The sequence below is a fragment of the Anabas testudineus genome, chromosome 4 (assembly GCF_900324465.2).
Source record: "Anabas testudineus chromosome 4, fAnaTes1.2, whole genome shotgun sequence".
In the NCBI taxonomy this organism is placed as follows: Eukaryota; Metazoa; Chordata; class Actinopteri; order Anabantiformes; family Anabantidae; genus Anabas; species Anabas testudineus.
In genome coordinates, this window is record NC_046613.1 from 5,635,975 (window position 1) to 5,653,965 (window position 17,991).

Genomic DNA, 17,991 nt, shown 5'->3' on the forward strand with positions numbered 1-17,991 from the left:
ATGACATCTCATGTCTTGGCCCGTGTCTTACTTCTGTCGGTGTTTTCCACCTGGTAAGTGGCGCACTACTGTTTGGAACATGTAGAAAGTGACAGCATGTGGTGTTCAGGGGTTGTAACTCCTGATGCGCACCGCTGCCCTAATGTTTTGCAGTGGTCTCCTGAGGGAAACTGGTAAGTTTGGCTCCAAGTTTATCTGAAGACACTGACATTAGGTTTGCGTGCATGCACTCTGCAGAAGCCTCTGCTGTTTAACGCAGTGCCAGCGCTGCTTCTTCTCATTTCAACCGGCTCCTTTCATTTTGCCTTCTCAGCTCACTAACAGTCGAGTACGACGAGGACTACGAAGATGTCACTGTGAACCAAATGCTGGCCCCTAAATCACAGGAAACCGACGCCACGGAAATCCTCAACAATCTACTGAAAGAGTACGACAAGAAGCTGCGGCCGGACATCGGAGGTAAGTGTCACTTTGGATTCACTGTCGTGTTTCAGTGACAGAGATGCTGAGAGATTAACCTCACTGACCTGACTAGTAACAGATGGTGAATCCATGTAATAAGCTGGAAGTGAGCTGCTTAATTGGCTGATAAATGCTGCTTACATTGAGTACAATGATAGGTCTCTGTGTGTGTGTGTGTGTGTGTGTGTGTGTGGGGGGGGGTAATCTCATAGAGTAGGGCTAATAATAACACCAATGATAACACGTAAAAAACCTTATAAATATATGATAATAATAATGAATAACACCATACAATAGAATAATGCATTATTGGAGACGCTGGAAGCCTTCATGAAGAATTACAGTCTCATACAGTAACAGCCAGAGGCATTATCTGTTATATCGTTATAATAAGTCATAATTTATTTTTAGTAGTAATGCATACACTGATTGTGTTTTGATGTTTGTGTAACTTTCAATGACAGCATACTGTATGTCACCAAATCTTCCATAATCGGGTACAAACGACTAATGTGATTAATAATAACTATTCAGTATACCTTCAACATAATTCTGGTCAAATTCAAGAATAGATTGGACCGTACGTAACAATTGTTTGAGATCTGTGATGTTTCTTAGTCATTTCTTCTAGTTGAAGCTCACCACATTTCGACGGCTCCGTTGCTTCAGTCAAGTAGGTTGTTGCTCGAGGGGGAAGCCTTCCAGTCAGTTCCAACATGCTCCCTAGTAAGATGAAGAGGAGGCACAAGTGCTGTGATCATTTGGTGATAGTCCAGAAAGGACAGAACCTAAGTCCAACCACACAAGAGACTGAATTGTCAGTCTTAGAAATACAGAAGTTCCAACTTGTACTCGTTTGTGCTTTAGTGGAGGGTAGCCCAGCTGTGGCACACTCCTACTGTACATCCACAGCAACTAAAACTAATCACCTCTTCTTACCCTCGTTACTTTGTACTCTGTTGTTTTTTACCTTTGTGTCTAATGTTTCATTCGCTTCAATAACCTCTTTTTACTGTGATTATGTGTCTGTTGGATAAGTATGTATACCGGACTGACACTGGTTGTCATTTTCACCCACCTATGGAAAGTCGAGTAAATACTGTAGCTAGGCACACACCAGTCATTAGTCATATACATTGATATAGGCTGATATTCACCTTTCTGACTAGTATCAGTCAAATAACAAACATTCACCAGTGTAAGTCCTGTTATGGTTTACAATGATGACTGAGTGTTTCGCTGGCACAAAAGACAGAACAACAGAAACTAAATGACCTGTATGAGCATCAGCTATCAGCCAAATTATCTTTTTAAACATTAGCATTGGCTCAGAGTCCTAGTAATGAAATAAAAACTTGATTTAAAGTAAAAGATATAGAAGGACCAGCCAGGTGAATTTTGATAAGGTTGTGAATCACTAGCATTGAGTTTTTGGTTTCAGTCAAAGAGAAAGATCCTGTTTGTCTGCTGTTTGTTGCCGACTCGCTGACCTACAGTAACAAACTTCAAGATGTAACTCATCCGGATATCCTCATGAATATAAATTACATTTGGTGTGGAGAAGATGTGAGTGCAGCAGAGAGATATGAGGGGTCCTGTAATTCAGTGACTCTCATGCTGTTTGGATTTTTTCATATCATACAGTAAATGAGATAATAAGACAATGTGCCGTTGTGGTGAGCCACTGTTTCCACTCAAACTCATGTAACGAGACTCTGATTCTATTTCTACTCTTTATTTTCTCTTTTGCACCCCAAACATATGGAAAACGGTGTCTAGATTCCCAAAGACCAGATCCTGGTATTTGGTAGGAAGGTTTGATTCGTGGTCCACTCTGATTGTGGTCTGTACTCTTCATGAGAAGAAGTTGAGAAGCCTCCCGCATCATTTGATATATAACGTTGTAGAATAACGACGATGTTCGACCAGTTGATGGGTGCACAGGTGTGAGAGGCTCAACTGGATGCTTTTTATTAGCACTGAAAAAAGAGCAGTGAAAATACATGTATGATGTTTGTGCTGCAGCCTCTCCTCTCTGTGACTGAGGGTGGAGCTCAGCTATTGTACACAAGATAAAAGCGAGTAAAAAGACAATGAAGGTAGTTTATTGGAACACTTGTAAGACAAGCGCAGCTGAATAGCGGTAACGTCGAGCTCCGGCGCCATCCACAGTCTCATTAACCACATCCAGGTTGTTCAGCAATCGTTAATTGAACACGCTAAAGTGAAAATTGACTGTGTTGAACTGTACGGAGATTCAGCCTAATTTGTTACACAGCCTAAAACTGAGCAGGTTCTGGTGACTGTGTCTAACAGCATCCCCACACTCTTAAAGCAGCCCCTCCCTCTGTCAGCATCGAATCACATCAGTGGTGGAGAGGCGGATCAATAACATCATTTTAATGTACTTTACTTTAATTTATTTTTTTAAACTTCATCCAATTCTTAATGTCAGGACTACTGTGTTTTATTGCAGTGAAGATTTATTAGTCTGGATTATTTTCTTACTATCTGATTGTATTTATCATTTAACAATACAGTACAATAGTTTTATCAGATGTTCTTGTTATGAATAATATAGTTTTAAATAAAAACAAGGCCATCTATATTTCTGTGACTTGTGCCTTGTGAGATACTGTAACTGTTCCTTTTACCTCTGTACAAAATACCAAGGTTGTGTTATGTTCCAATCATCCGGCAGATGACGTGCAAATTGGTCGCAGACCAGAGTAAACACAGCTCAGGAAGTCAGATTTTCATTCGGTCACAGTTTTGCCCCTGGTTTAGTTTGATTTCACCTTTTTTCCTGCCTTTGGATGCTCTGTTCTCTCTGCTCCCAGTCGCCTGCCTGACACACACACACACACACACACACACACACACACACACACACACACACACACACACACACACACACACACACACACATCTGGTCCCGCTCACCTTGATTAGCTGTGTCTTTCTCCACCACACACACCTGAATAATCAGTCTCCTCGGTAAATAGGTCACTGGCGTTCATTCACTCTCTGCCACTTTGTCGTTGCGCCTCATGTCTCAGTGTTTCTAGTATTTTCCTCGTGTTCTCTCTGGTCTGAATTGTCGTTCTTTTTTTGTTGACTGGGTTTTCTGCCTTAACTCCTGCTGAAAGGTTGATTTAATATCGCCTGCTTTATGTCCTTCACCCTGCCTCTGGCGTTTCCCAGATGGTTTTTGTTTTGTTGCTTCTACCTGACTGCCGCTTTGTATGCGCTTGGGTCCCCAATTTTCTCTGCCTGATTGTTTCATTAACAAATGTTAATACAGTACAGACTGGTCAGCATCCACCCAGCACGACTAGATATTCAGAGGAGCTAGGTCTGAGTCTGCCAACGCCAAGCCTGTTGCTCTTCCTGTGTTGGCCGTTGACTGTTGTATTCCTGTTTCGTCGACAAGCCTGGTGCCAGAGTTGCAGGACACCCACTCTGTTCCTGTTTCTTATCCTGAGAGGATTGGAGGACTGTCTACAGTATGTCCCTGTTCCAGACTCTGCTCACATGTGCTGCAGTCCTTGGTCAGCTGACGTCTCCTGTTGATGTTTCCGTCTACTTCTGTGCTGCTAAGTCAGACGTCTTCTGTGTTCTTCAGAGAGCTGGTTCTGCTCCAGCACTTGTTTCTTAATCAACCTGCCTGATTGATGTTTCTTCAGGTTCAGCGACAGCTCACCTCCTCGGTTGAAGCCATATCAACTTCTCCAACAGTCACTTTGTCGCTCCACGTTTTGCCATTTCTGATCTGTGTAAAAAACGGTTTCCAGTATAATTCACAAATATACAAAGCTCTAGTTGTTGTGTTGTTGTTATTTGATAATTGTACCTGTTACTGTGGATACTAAGCCTGTGAACACTGTTCACTGGTTTGGTCTAACTGATGCTGTCTCTGACACGTATAGATCTAAAGTCTATATTTGCTTCTAAATAATCAATGAATATTATCTTCATTCGCTTTTTCATCTTCTGGAATATTCTTCATCAAGTTAGCCATGTGTTTGCCAATAAAGGAGAGGATGCAGACCAGACAAACAAATACTGACCAGGGGCACAAGAATAATACATGTCGTAGAAAACATTTGGTTTAATTTCTACATAGATTTGTGTAGTGTTCCCCAAAGAACCATGGACACAGTTTACAAAACAGGGGAGAAACAGTGAAATGGAGGTGTTTTTTTGCAGATGTTCAGGACAAGTTCAGAGAAAATTACAAGAGGAGGTAGATCCGACACATCAGTGTATCAGTGCTGCTGGTGTTGTGTTTGAGTGTCTATGGGTTGTACCTTTATAATTAAATCAATAGTTTTAATTATGTACACATTCTAAAAGGTGCCTAATATCAATTGTACATTGAATGTGGTAGTTTCTGCACATATGTCATGTTAATGTTTTTTCTTTAGGAGGAATGTTTAGGAGCGATGAATGTAGTAACTGAGTGAACATCCTGAACGGAGAGGAGATTTGAATATTGTGATTAAAGCACTGGATCTAGCAACTGCATTAAAACAGTTAAGGGTAATAAAAACAGTGACCCTTTCCCCTTTTCCCCCTCCCAGACACACACACATAGACACACACACACACACACACACACATAGACACAAAGAGGATTGTTATTCCATATTATGAAACAGATCTGTATTCCTCCCTGGTTGATGAGCCATAGTGGACTAAATTAACATGTATGGCTAAAGTCAAAGGAGCAGTGATAAATGGGGTTAAATGGAGAAGGGCAATTAACTTTTTTTCCAATTCCCCTGACCTCACAGATAAGTAAATTAGAAAGTAATTTGTTGTGATGCTGGTGCTTTCCATATGGCACGCTAAAGTCATTTGACATTGTCCTCTTTAGTGAATGTGACTCTTCAAAGCTTGTTAAACAGAGTTCAACTAAAAGGTGGCATTTCCATGACTTGGCATTTTAATGTAAAAGGATACTTGTTATAGTGCTGTGATGTTGAGAGACAGTCCACACCTAACTCAATATACCATTGATTTATCAATAAATATGGCTTACAGCTCATGAAAATTAAAATGCAGCATCAAAATATTATAATGTCTCATTTTGAGTTTCAGTAAATTACTCTTAATACAGTACAAATACCACACATCTGTCTGTTTAGTTCAGTACATACAACCACAATCATGGTGGAGACTGCTCGCTTGACAGTTCATGTCAAGACGATCATTAACATCCTGCAGATGGAGGATGTCTCTGAAAGGGCTGCCTGTTCAAAGAGTGCTTCATCCAAACACATTCATGTAAAGTTGACTTAAAGGGAGATGCATTGGAGTAGGAAAATGTACATAAGCCTTAAAAAGATTGACAAGCAGTGCTGATTCAAAAACACTGGAGTGGAGAGAGACTGGGGTCAGGGCATCAAGAGCCACAACACAGACATCTTCGCGAAATGTGCTACAGCTGTTGTAGAGATCATATTAGAAGCGTCTTACCTGGGCTAAGGATGAAAACAATTTGACTGCTGCTCAGTGGCCCAACGTCCTCTCTTCAGATCAAAGAGAGGACATTCAATGCTTTTTATTGCATTTAAACACTGGAAGAACATCTGGTCACCTTATAACTAAAATGTTCTGTATCATCGCCTTTAAATTTCCTTCCAGTAGGTAATTGAAGTCTAGTATGGGAATGACCATTAATAATGAAATTGTCTACACAGAGAGAGAATTACTGAATGTAAATAGACTTAATACCTATTACTAAGGAAATGCCAACTGCAGTTATTTGAGTACTTCTCTAATGGACTTCAAAAATTGCCCTTAATTGTCAGCTCTTTATTTTTTCTCTGTTGTGAATAATGTCGAGACAGAAACAGTTTAAAGTTGACACCCTTACAATAACATAACAGGCTTTCAAATGAGCATTTCAAAACAGAAGAATGGAAAAAAGTACAGAAGTACAAAAGGACTGTGCTGTTTCAAATGGCACCTTTCCACACACAGACTTTTGTTTAGAACATCACCTAGTAACTACATTGGATTACAAAAGATGCTGTCAGGATCTGTCAGACTCAGCTCTTAGGATGACAGTGATTGACTGATGTGGTGAACACAGTGTACACTTAGTTCACAGTAATTAATCAGAGCAGTGCGTCACAATGTCGGGGAAAACAGAAAAGAAAATGTTGTTAGTTTTGTTCTTGAAATGTGTGAGACAAGCAGCTCCGCCTGTCGCAATCAGGTGAGACGTCTGGACTGGGAATGAATTCATGCACAAGTTTGATATTTACTTCTTATTGGCATGCATTTTACAGGAGTCTGGTTGCCTAACACTTGCAGTGGATCGCAGCGACTCTTTCTTAAATGTCAAGTAATGGCAACATGTGCAGAACCCACATACAGGAAACCAGGCTGGGACTGTCAGGAACAGTTTGGTTACTTTAGGGGCAACAAATTGTAACGAATGCTTCCATGCAGATAAGCAGGCAGACACAGATACTGCTACAGGTGCAGATGAGGGTAACAGGAACAGGCAGGTTTCCATAAATGGCATGTAAGGCATGGAGAAGGCAGGCAGATACACTGTCTGTCCAAAAAAGTCACACACAGTTTCGTTGGACCACTTTTAGCTTTAATTATAGCATGCATTTACCATGGCATCGTTATGACAGGCTTCTGCAATAGGCTTCTGGGAGAGTCGGACCACACTGCAAAGTCTTCTCCAGCACATCCCAAAGATTCTCAAAAGGGTTAAGGTCTGGACTCTGTGGTGGCCAATCCATGTGTTAAAATGATGTGTCATGCTCCCTGAACCACTCTTTCACATTTGAACCCAATGAATCCTGGTATGATCCTCTTAGAATATGTCTGTGCCATCAGAGAAAATAAAACCCATTGATGGAATAACCTGGTCATTCAGTATATTCAGGTCGTCAGCTGACCTCATTCTTTGGACAAATAACGTTGCTGAAACTAGACCTGACCCACTGCAGCAACCCCAGATCATAGCACTGCCCCCACAGGCTTGTACGGTAGGAACCAGGCATGATGGTTGCATCACTTCACCCACCTCTCTTCTTACCCTGATGCTCCATCACTCTGGAACAGAGAAAATCTGGACTCATCACACCCCATGACCTTGTTCCATTGCTCCAGAGTCCAATCTTTATGCTCCCTAGCTTGTTCAGATTAGCCTCACTGACGTCCTTTTCTAAAGGCTACACAGCTCTTTAGTCCCAATCCCTTGAGTTCCCTGCACATTGCATGTGTGGAAATGCTCTTACTTTTACTATTAAACATATTACTGTTGTTTTTCTATAATTTGATTTCACCAAACATTTAAGTGATCGCTGATCGCAATTTTTTTTAAACACATTTCCTCCTTGAAGATGATGGTTCCCTACTATCATTCCAGTTTTTAATAATGCCCATTAACCCAGTTGTAGTCTTATCAATCTCCTTAGATGTTTTTTTGTATGATTCATGATAATAATTAATAAACCTTCTGAAACAGATAAACATATTTGTGGTCGTGGAAAAGAAATAAGAAACTACTCACTGTACTCAGTTCATGTGTTGAATGAGTTATGGGCAAAAATAGAACTTTAGGCCTATGAATGTGGTTTGTGCAAATAAAACACTGTTATCTAATATTTCATGCTGATGTTACATGTATAACTCTGGAAATCTTAATTAATTATTCTATATGATTTTATGCATGTCCATTTTATTTAAAAATATATTTCAACAAACGCAGGATACATTTAAACTTAGCATTATATTACACAACATCTTTGCAGATTTACTTCATTTGCAAGAAGATACAAGTGGAAAAGGATAAATACACCAAAGTCTGAATACCAATTCTAATTCTCAGGTTTAACTCCAGTCTCATTTATGAGCACGGTGCAGTTAATTTCCCTCGCATTCATTAAAGAGACCTCCTTAAACTAGCTTTGGTGCCTTGACAGATGATTGGCTGTGGTACAGATCGCCGGAGGGAGGTGATCTGTTCTGCTTTTTGCATATTTCAAAGCACTTGGCATTTTTTGTAGTAATGAGCCTGGACAGTGAGAGGAGAAGTTGTAGTCTGTATGCCATCAGTCATTATGCTGCAGCTCAGAGTATGTAGGGTTTCCTGGTAGTTTGTCTGACTAACGTGAAGACAAAAATGTTCAGCAGCAGAGCTAGTTACTCTAACAAAGACGGACAAACTAGACACGTATAGGAAGTTATAGGAACCAAAAAGGGAAAAACTGATTTGAACTTTGCCCTTGAAAATAAAATAATATTAGATTGTATTTTTACATATTATTGCATGTTTGTTTGGCCATCACTATTGTATCTACTTGGAAAAGCAAAGTAAAAAAAGAAAAAGTGTGAATTATTGGAAATTTGTTTTATTTCCAGAATTGCTCAGTAAAAAAAACAAATAATTAATAATAAGAGTTTTCTTGGATGTAAAGCATTAGAACAGCTCATTGCACTTCATCCACAGTATAAGATCATTTCATTATAAATATTGTGACATAGCAGTAGTCCAGCCCTTTTTAGTTTTCAAAGAAAAAAGTTAATTCTCTGTTTTAGTACTGACCAGCCATCAGTAATATGCACCCACCCAGTGCCATCTACTTTTTTGTGGTTGATATTGAGGGATCATTGAAAATCAAAGATGAATTTCCATCTTGGCCGAGGAACCATTCAGGGCACGATGGGTGGGAGGATCCAAACCCACTCAGGATAACACACGGGGCACAACAGGTCAAAAGAATTGATCAGTTAAAATGTAACCGACTTATTGTAATTTTTAGAAACTGTTCACATACACTAATATGATTTAAACTCCATTAATGTCATTAATGTTAAAGTAAATAGTGTGAGTGTTTTCATGTTTTCTTTTTATTATTTCATTTTACTATCGAAAGGCCTGTGTCATGTGTTCTTGTTTGTCATTGACAGTATGTCAAACAGAGGGACAAGTCAAAGGTTTGTCCCCGTCCTTCACTAGGAGCTAATGTGCATTAATTCGTTACACAGAGAAGGACTCCAGTGCAAACCTGGAGAGAGATTAGCCATTGTCTCCATGGACCTGTTCATCATCCTCTGCCCAGCTCAACAATAAATAAATCTCCCTCAATGGATGATTTTATAAAAGCCTTCAAGTACCCAAGTATGCAGAGGAAATTATACCGTCCCCTGAGAGAGTTCATTCTCCTAATCCCTTGTCTTTCTCTAGTCATTTTCAAACAGAAATACATTTTTTAGTATTGAGGCGATAGCGTCCTGAATACTACAGCATGTTTAGAAGATGACCACTCAGAATGTTTCTCTGACGGCTGCAAGTGACCCACACGAAATGGCTAATTAATTTCTACTTTATGTTATCTGTTCCCTAAACCTAATGGGCTGTCCACACCTACTGAATGTCTACCTAACTGCTGCTAAGTGGGATTGTAGGCAGCTGCAGAATTACAGCCTCCAACATAATTAGCACAGTATAATGGAGAAAGTAATGTAATGCAGCTTCAGTGCCAAAGGTGCAAATCTTCAAAGGGACATAATGAACAACTGAAATACCTACTGTTTTTAGTCTTTCCCAGCCCACACCTTAAGGTCTATTTACATCACAGCACAAAGACTGACATGAGCATAATATGGCTCCTTCTTGACAACAAAATGTGCTTTGTCTGTGCCTTTAGGATTTCATGGTAAGACTCATCAGCATGATGGTTGCTGAGGTGTTGGTTTGGTGAGTAATGGCTCTTTGACAGTCGGCTTGGCTCATCTTGGCTGTGTCAAGCTTTTCATTGTGCCATGGCACGTGGTGATTGAGTGGCAGATTTTGCATTCTTTGATGTGAGACAAACCCAGTGGCTGTTATTTGAAGCAGTTAGCTGGCAAATTTAATCAGTTTCTTGTTTGGCACGGTCACTATGTTGGTAACGAGTATGTCTTGAATAAATCAGCAAATAGAAGAATATTTTACATGCTGAAAAGACTATACTAACTTTATCTATAAACCACACAAAATAATTTAGTTGTGCTTCTTTCTGTTTACGTTAAGTCTAAGTCAGAGCTGGGATGTCACGCCATGAGAAATATGTAAATCCAAATACATTTTAACAAAAAACTGTGAAGAACTTAGTAGTACACACGGCTCCACACTGATGCCTCTGCTGGTCATTTAGCTGTACAGCTGGACATGATGTGAAGTGAAGTTTATAATGTTTCAGACCACATAGAGCAGTGACTAAGAATCAATTCCTCTGTGTCCTTTGTGCATAAAGATGAAAAATGCCCTTGAGTGTGACATTACTTCCTGATAGACATACAGTGCTAATGCAAATTACTTGCATATTAGCGTAATTCATAGGTGACAGGGTTACACAGCAGCATTCATCATTCAGCATCAAATTCCCTAGTTAATTTTATCTTCTCTTTTTTAACATACTGCTTTAAGATATCAATAATGATACAAACCTTATTGTTTGAAGGGACCTTGTGGATTTACTTTTTGGGAGTGACATGACTGATCTTGATTAATCAAAGCATTCATCGGTTTACAATAGCACACTATCTGCATATGAATACTCTCTGTTTGAGAGCGGATCGGGTCAGAGGAGGTGTCAGGAAGCACAGCAGCATCATGTGAAGGTCCAACCAGCAGAGTTAATTGTCTCCAATTCATTTCTTGTCTTGGTGGCTGCCCCACAAATCAAAACACATCCTGTTGCAGGGTCTTCTTTTATTACCTGAACGTTTACTTATAGGAGTGCGTTTAAAGTGTTTGAATCCTGTCCCATCCAGTGTTAAATGACATGAAACATGAGCTTATTAAGGCCTGTTGTAGGCAAATGTACACATGAGTTATCACACACTGATTTAGTCAAATATCGCATTGAGATGCTGCTTCCTCATTTTCAGTGACTTATGGAGTTTGCTCACCAGGTGTTGTGTGGTTCTGAGTATAGCGCGGCTGAAAAGCGGCCTCAGCAGGGACTCTCCAGAAGTGTTCTCCAGTGTGCCATCTGTTAGCACGTAAACCGAGCGCTGGAACGGAGACTGGCATGACTGGAACAGCTCTCGCTGTGGATTTAATTGACTGTGACACAAAGACGCCAAAGAAAGGTAATGTAAAATGATGGAGAGCTCTTCTCTGTGTAAATGTGACCGCTCATGGCAGTAGTATATGTCGGAGCTGTCACTGGAAAAGTTCAGGTTTTAAATGGCACCTTTTCGCTGAGCATGAACCAGCGGTGTTCTCCAAAGAGTGAAACTGTCTGAACTGAGAGGAGAAATTAAACTGATATCTACAGTGTGCTTAGGAAAACAATTGTATTCTTACATACAGGTGTGTTTTCTGAATAGTGTGCTGGCGGAGGTATGTGTGGCTGCAGGCTATGAAATCTGGTGCAAAGACAACATGGTGGGACTTTCTAATCAGTCCACCACAGCCTTGCTTGCGAGGTGATTGTTGACATATGCATATTTACATGACTCAGCTCCAGCAACAGCTAACAATGGCCGGAGAAGGACACAGGGTTGACAATGTCAAACTAGTGAGAGTGGAATGGCTCACATTCAATAAAATGCATTTTTGTCAACTGTTTTCTTTGTAAATCTCATTTACTGATTTCATAATTTATCTCCCGCCAACAGGACATCACCACTGTTTTATTTAATCTGAAAAATACAGAGCAGCAATGTTTACTGTATTATTTTGTTTTACTAGTCTGTAGCTTTGCTCTTTAAGGTCACTCTGATGGTTTTCCTCCTTTCCAGTAGATAAAATCAGCCCAGTTTCCAACATCCTTCCAGAGTTGGTGGAGGCCCAAAAGAGAGCTAAAACAGTTTGATTCAATTTACAATACAAAACTAGTAGTTTGACTTTTGTATTCCTCTAAGTAACTGTAAATAGTACCATTGTTACTGTTGTTTATTACAGAATTAAACGGCATAAAAACTAGTGGCTCTCAAAAATATGGGATGAAATAAGATTTATGAGCCCTGTGATGGACTGTGATATGTCCAAGGTGTACCCGCCTCTCCCCCAGTGACAACCCTTAAGAGGACAAACGACAAGGATAATAGAATAGAATGATAGATGAAATAAGGTTGTGTTAGTGATTAAATACCCTTATCTATCTATACAGTATGGCACGTACGCAGACAACCCCCCACACCTACTAAATATCGGCCTGTGTGTCAAACTTGTGATCAGATTTGTTCTTCTGCTGATGAACACATCAATTTAGAGGCTTTAACCTTTTACATTTGTGCAATTATCATTTACCTTCAGGCTGCATAGAAAACATTGGAGTTAGGGGTAGGACCACCACAACGCTTCCTCTTGGTCCAGTCGGGGATTGAGGCGCTCCTGGTTTATCAGTTAATTGCATTCTTCTGGCATCCCACAAGGAATTCAGAGTGTGATTAGTTTACTAGGATAAAATCCAGCAGGGATAAGCGAGATTGACTGTCAGACAGTGAACTACACTTCCTCTGATATCTGACATTAAATTATAACAGTTTGTTGTTTCGCAGTGCAGCATGTCTGTGGCTGGGAAGCATGGATACATAATCGCTTATAGAAGTGTGTCATAACAGCAGTTAATGTGATGACAACTAATGTCTGCTTATTAATATCAACTGCACCTCCCTGAGGACGGCTTCACTCAGTGACTGCTCACTTTTCAAAGGATTCGGAACAATATACTCTCACTGATTGACGACCATTTCATTTCTGGTTTACAACAGAGGCAGGTATAGTGCCTAAATTAATGTTTTAATCAATAATTTATGCTGTTTTTTTTTTTCCTACAGTTAAACCAACCGTCATAGATGTTGACATATTTGTGAATAGCATTGGACCAGTGTCATCAATAAATATGGTAAGTCAGTCTATTTACTTTTTTTATGCACTCCTTCTTTTGTTTTTGAGCTTGAACTGTGTCTTGATGATGTATTGAGCACATGATGCAAAGGAAGGAGCAAAATGGCAACTATAAGATAATTCCTATCTGTTTTTCACCAAATCACAACAAAAGTCATCATCAAGTCACTTTACACAATCAGTTGCCTGTGTACATTTATATGGAAATGGTACAGTACCAACTAATTTGTGACTTGTCATTAATGGTAATATTGAACATATGCTATATGTTAAAAGAAGACGTGATTACGTTCTTTTTCAATGTTTGTATAGAAATGTAATGTTTATGACACTGGGTTGGCTCCGAGGACGTGGTAGCAGACCACAGCAGGCATGCTGTGTTTGTTGTTGTGGGTTGCTGAGCAACAACAGCATGTGGTGCAAGTCTACTAGTACAGAGGAGGAAACAAGCTTGCAGTCAGCAGGAGAGGAGTCAGGGTCAGCAGAGCCTGGGTTCACTGGCTGGGCTCTTCTAAAGAACACTAGCTTTGGATCATGAGTTTCCTAATTTGTGTTCAGGTTGAAGCTTATATCTTGTAGCTCTTAAAGTTTTTCTTCCAAAATTTCCAAACTAGTCTCTTAAACCAACAGGGAAATGATGACCCATGCTTGTTTGTTGGCAAATTATTCAAGATAACCTGACCATTACACGGTCGGTTTATCTGACCAAGTTTTATACAATATAATTCTGACACAAACTTCCCTGCAATTGTCTTAGCTTATCCTAACCCTAACCATATGCATATGTAAAACTGCTGTGTGAATCAGTTATAGGTAGTATCCCAGAGGTGACACTTAGTGGTTAAGTGGAGGCAAGGAAATCAAAGAGGGCAAAGAGAGAGGAGGATGGATATATGTACATGGTGATATATGTAAGTTATACTGTAGCTGAGTGAAGATTGGTCAAGTGAGGTTTTAAAAAAAAAATACCAAGTGTTATCAGATCAGCAAGCCAACAGAAAAGATTGTTAGCTTTAGAGGGTTTAAAGTCAGCTTGAGAGAAGTGCTGAGCCAAACAGATGAGACAATTTCTGGAACAGCGTACTTTACTAATATCACAACTGTTGATAATCATCTATCTCATAATTCTTATCAGCACAGGTACACTGGCTTGGATCACAGGGTATCTGAGATATGAGAGATATGTAATATATGGTAACACAATGACAATGACACTTTCACTGTTTTGACATCAACATCAACAACAACCACGAGGTGGGAATAGTTATTCCTCACAGTCACATGTGTGACATGATACATTGGGAAGAAAAAGTATGTAAACATTCTGGATATTAACAAATAAAATGCGTTGAAAATAATAACACAAAATAATTCTGATCGTTCATGTTTCCATTGAGATCAACCATAAAAAACACATGCTGCTAGTGGTAAAAATAGTGTGAACCTAATTGGAGTCAGGTATTAGCACAAAAAACACTCTTTAGTAAGGTAAAGAAACAACCCCGAGTGTCAGACAAACATTTGAAGGCATCATTGGAACTGGCTATCATCTATGGTTATGAGTCTGGTGATAAATCTGAGCATTTTTCACCTAATAAGAAACACTCAGCTTGACATTCATGTCCAGCTTTTGACAGATTTCATGCTGTGTGCCCTGAGTTGGGGCTCTTCACGGGACTCAGCTTTGGAAAATCCAAGGGCCAAAACTTAATAAACAAAAAACTACAAAAATATTTACTTAAATACATAAATGGAAATCCATCCATTATCTTAACCACTTTTCCTGTTGGCTGGAGCCATTCTTGGTCGCCTACCGATTCTGTCACAGAGATACAGAAAACTATTAAATTCACACCTAAAAGGGCAATTTAGAGTCACCAAGTAAACCTAATGTCGCATATGCACAGAAAAAACGATGTTAACTCCACAGCCAGCAGGTTCACACCCATGACCTTGTAGCTGTGAGCTAGGTATGCCATCATGCCGCACTAAATACATTAGTTCTTCAAATGTTTAATAACCTCGATATGCACCCATTCATTGTAGAAACTTAGAAAACCTTTTAATTCATATTTTGATAGAACATTTACTTATAAAAAGTAAGTAATTAAAGCGTTCAATAGAGCGTTGTTGTGTTTCTGGAACAGGATCTCTTAGTATCAAATTATTTTTAACATGTAGTACAGAATGATCTTGAATTGAGGAAAACAAAGTCCTTGTCCTGCGCTGTCCTTACTTTCTATAGCGGTAGAGACATGACATCTAGTATATCATGAGGAGAGAAGATTTTCTTCTTTGTGACAGCCTTTGAAAGACATAGGCCATTTATCAAGCCCGGCATTTGTTCAGCACTTTCCTTCAACAGTTCATCAAGACCTGTTTTCACCAGTGAAGTGAGGGCTGGTTTGGGCTTCAATCAATCAGTGTTTCCACAGCATAGATACTAGTTTCTGCATTTGCATAATAATTGTGATGCCTCAACCTTTAATGCATTTTAATGAATTAATATAGTAATTAATTTGGTAAAGACATCTGGTAAAAACAACATTTAACAAACAAAATGTAGCTTTAAGAATGCGGTTTTATACATTTTTTATTTTTTTTGCAAGGATTGCTACCTATCTGGTGCTCCTTTGTGTTCAGAGGAATTGGGGGGTCAGTACCACGTAATACGACGCTTCTTGCACACCTCGCTTTGCAGACATTTTAGTCATGACCAACTGAAAACTCTAAACAAGCTACGAGGGTTACATATCCTATGTGGTGCAAAATAGATAGACAAATGGACAAATGCTTAGATGGAAGGAAAGATGGATTGATAGATCGGTAGCTCACTTGCTGTTTCAATCTTTCAGGTCACAGTGCCAGTTTCTGTTGAGGACCAGTACAAATGTCAGTGATTTAGTATGAATGAAAAGCTTAGTTGTTGTGCTGGACTCCTGCAGCTGCTCCACACAGATCATACAGGCGCTTTGAGTAGGCACCACCACCTTTACAGCAAAAGACTTGGTACAATTCTCTAGTGAACTAATGAATGTTAATCAATCCATTTCCTGAAATTTTAAATTGAAATGTCTCTACTAGTGTGCAGAATAGTTTTTTCTTTGATTGCACTTGATGTGAAAATAGCCTTATTTCCTCTGAGTTTAATCCTAACTATAAGAGACTTCCGTCTCCTGGAGAAGTCGTGACACCCTAAATTATACACTGCATTGTAATTAGAAACAATACAAGTACGACAGCTGATATGAGCAGTATATGAATTCTTCTTTGACAGTGGGGCTTGAAATTAGCTGGTCACGCACAAAAAGAAGGCGCTCGAGCACTCGATGTAGTAGCACTATGAGTATGAATTTAAAAAAGTAGCAGTGCTGATTCAAATTAGAACCAACAGGTTCTCATGTATGTAAGTATGCTGCATATTTTTGGAAAGTCATAAAAAAACAGTTGTCATAAAGATACAGTGGCAAGAGAAATTATGTGCACCTTCTGAAATGTCATGGTTGGTTTGTCATCAAATGTGATTTAATCTTCCTGTAAGTCATGAGTATTAACAAATATAATGTGCCTAAAGCAATAACACAAAGAAACAACCATAACAATCAATCACAATAGTGTTAGTGAGTTTCACAGAGTTTTTGAGTTTGCTCCGCACAAGAAGAATACACTGATCCATGCCTCATAAAAGAAGCTTTCAGAGGATCTATGATCAATAATTGATGATTTACATGAAGCTGGAAAGGGTTACAAAGTGATGTCAAAGACTTTCCTAACTATAGACTTCACCAGCCTATAGTTAGGAAAACAATGTATAAATGGAGAAACTTTGGATTGTTTCTTTAACTCATGAATCAGTGTTTGTGTCTAGTCATGTCCAACTGAAAACTCTATACGTGCTACAAGGATTACATATCTTCATATGTAATCCTATATATCAAAATGGATAGATAAATAGATAAATGCGTGGACAGAAGGAAAGATGGATTGATAGATTGCTGTTTCTGTCTAACCTGCTGTTAACCAGTTTTTGTAGTGCAATGTTTTTTCACGTTTTTGGCGCTTAAGGATTTTCCAAAGCTGTTTCCGATGATGAGCCCCAACTCAGGGCACACAGCATGAAACCTGTCAAAAGCTGGACATAAAGTTCAAACTGAATCTCCTCCCCCAAAAGTGACATGGGGTCAAAACAGTGTTTTTTATTAAATCACCAGGAAGTTTCTTCCTAAACAACCAAAAAGCATAAATACATATATTAAGTTTTGACATTTAACAAATAGATGACGGACAATGGACAAATGAGGTATGAGGTACCAGGTTAATGTAGGTAAATATATTCATAAGACTCTGACTTTTCTGCAGTGCCCTTTGATCAGCAGCGCATCCCTGCAGAAGCAAAGATTTAAAAAGACTCTAAATTACAAATTGCAGTCTTAAGGCACGAGGAGAAAATGAGGGGGGAAACATTCTGCCTTAATGACTTAACCAAACCTGTGCACAAATGAAGCAGCATCCACTGCTTGGAAATTCAACAAACTGAATGAATGTAGAAACTAGAAAATAACCTCCAGGTGATGTGAGAAGTGATTAAATATTACCTGACATCAGTGAGAAATCAAACCACAACAGCTGAGAGCTTATGAGCATCAATATGA

General features: G+C 39.3%; 1 protein-coding gene across 1 annotated transcript in view; it reads left to right on the top strand.

Moving 5' to 3' along the window:
- The window catches only part of LOC113152622 (gamma-aminobutyric acid type A receptor subunit gamma3), a 38,189-nt gene continuing 20,198 nt past the window's right edge, over positions 1–17,991 (top strand). Inside the window, exons 1-3 of the mRNA XM_026345978.1 lie at positions 1–53; positions 314–459; positions 13,270–13,337. Coding sequence (XP_026201763.1) covers positions 1–53; positions 314–459; positions 13,270–13,337 — 267 coding nt within the window. The remainder of the gene's footprint in view (positions 54–313; positions 460–13,269; positions 13,338–17,991) is intronic.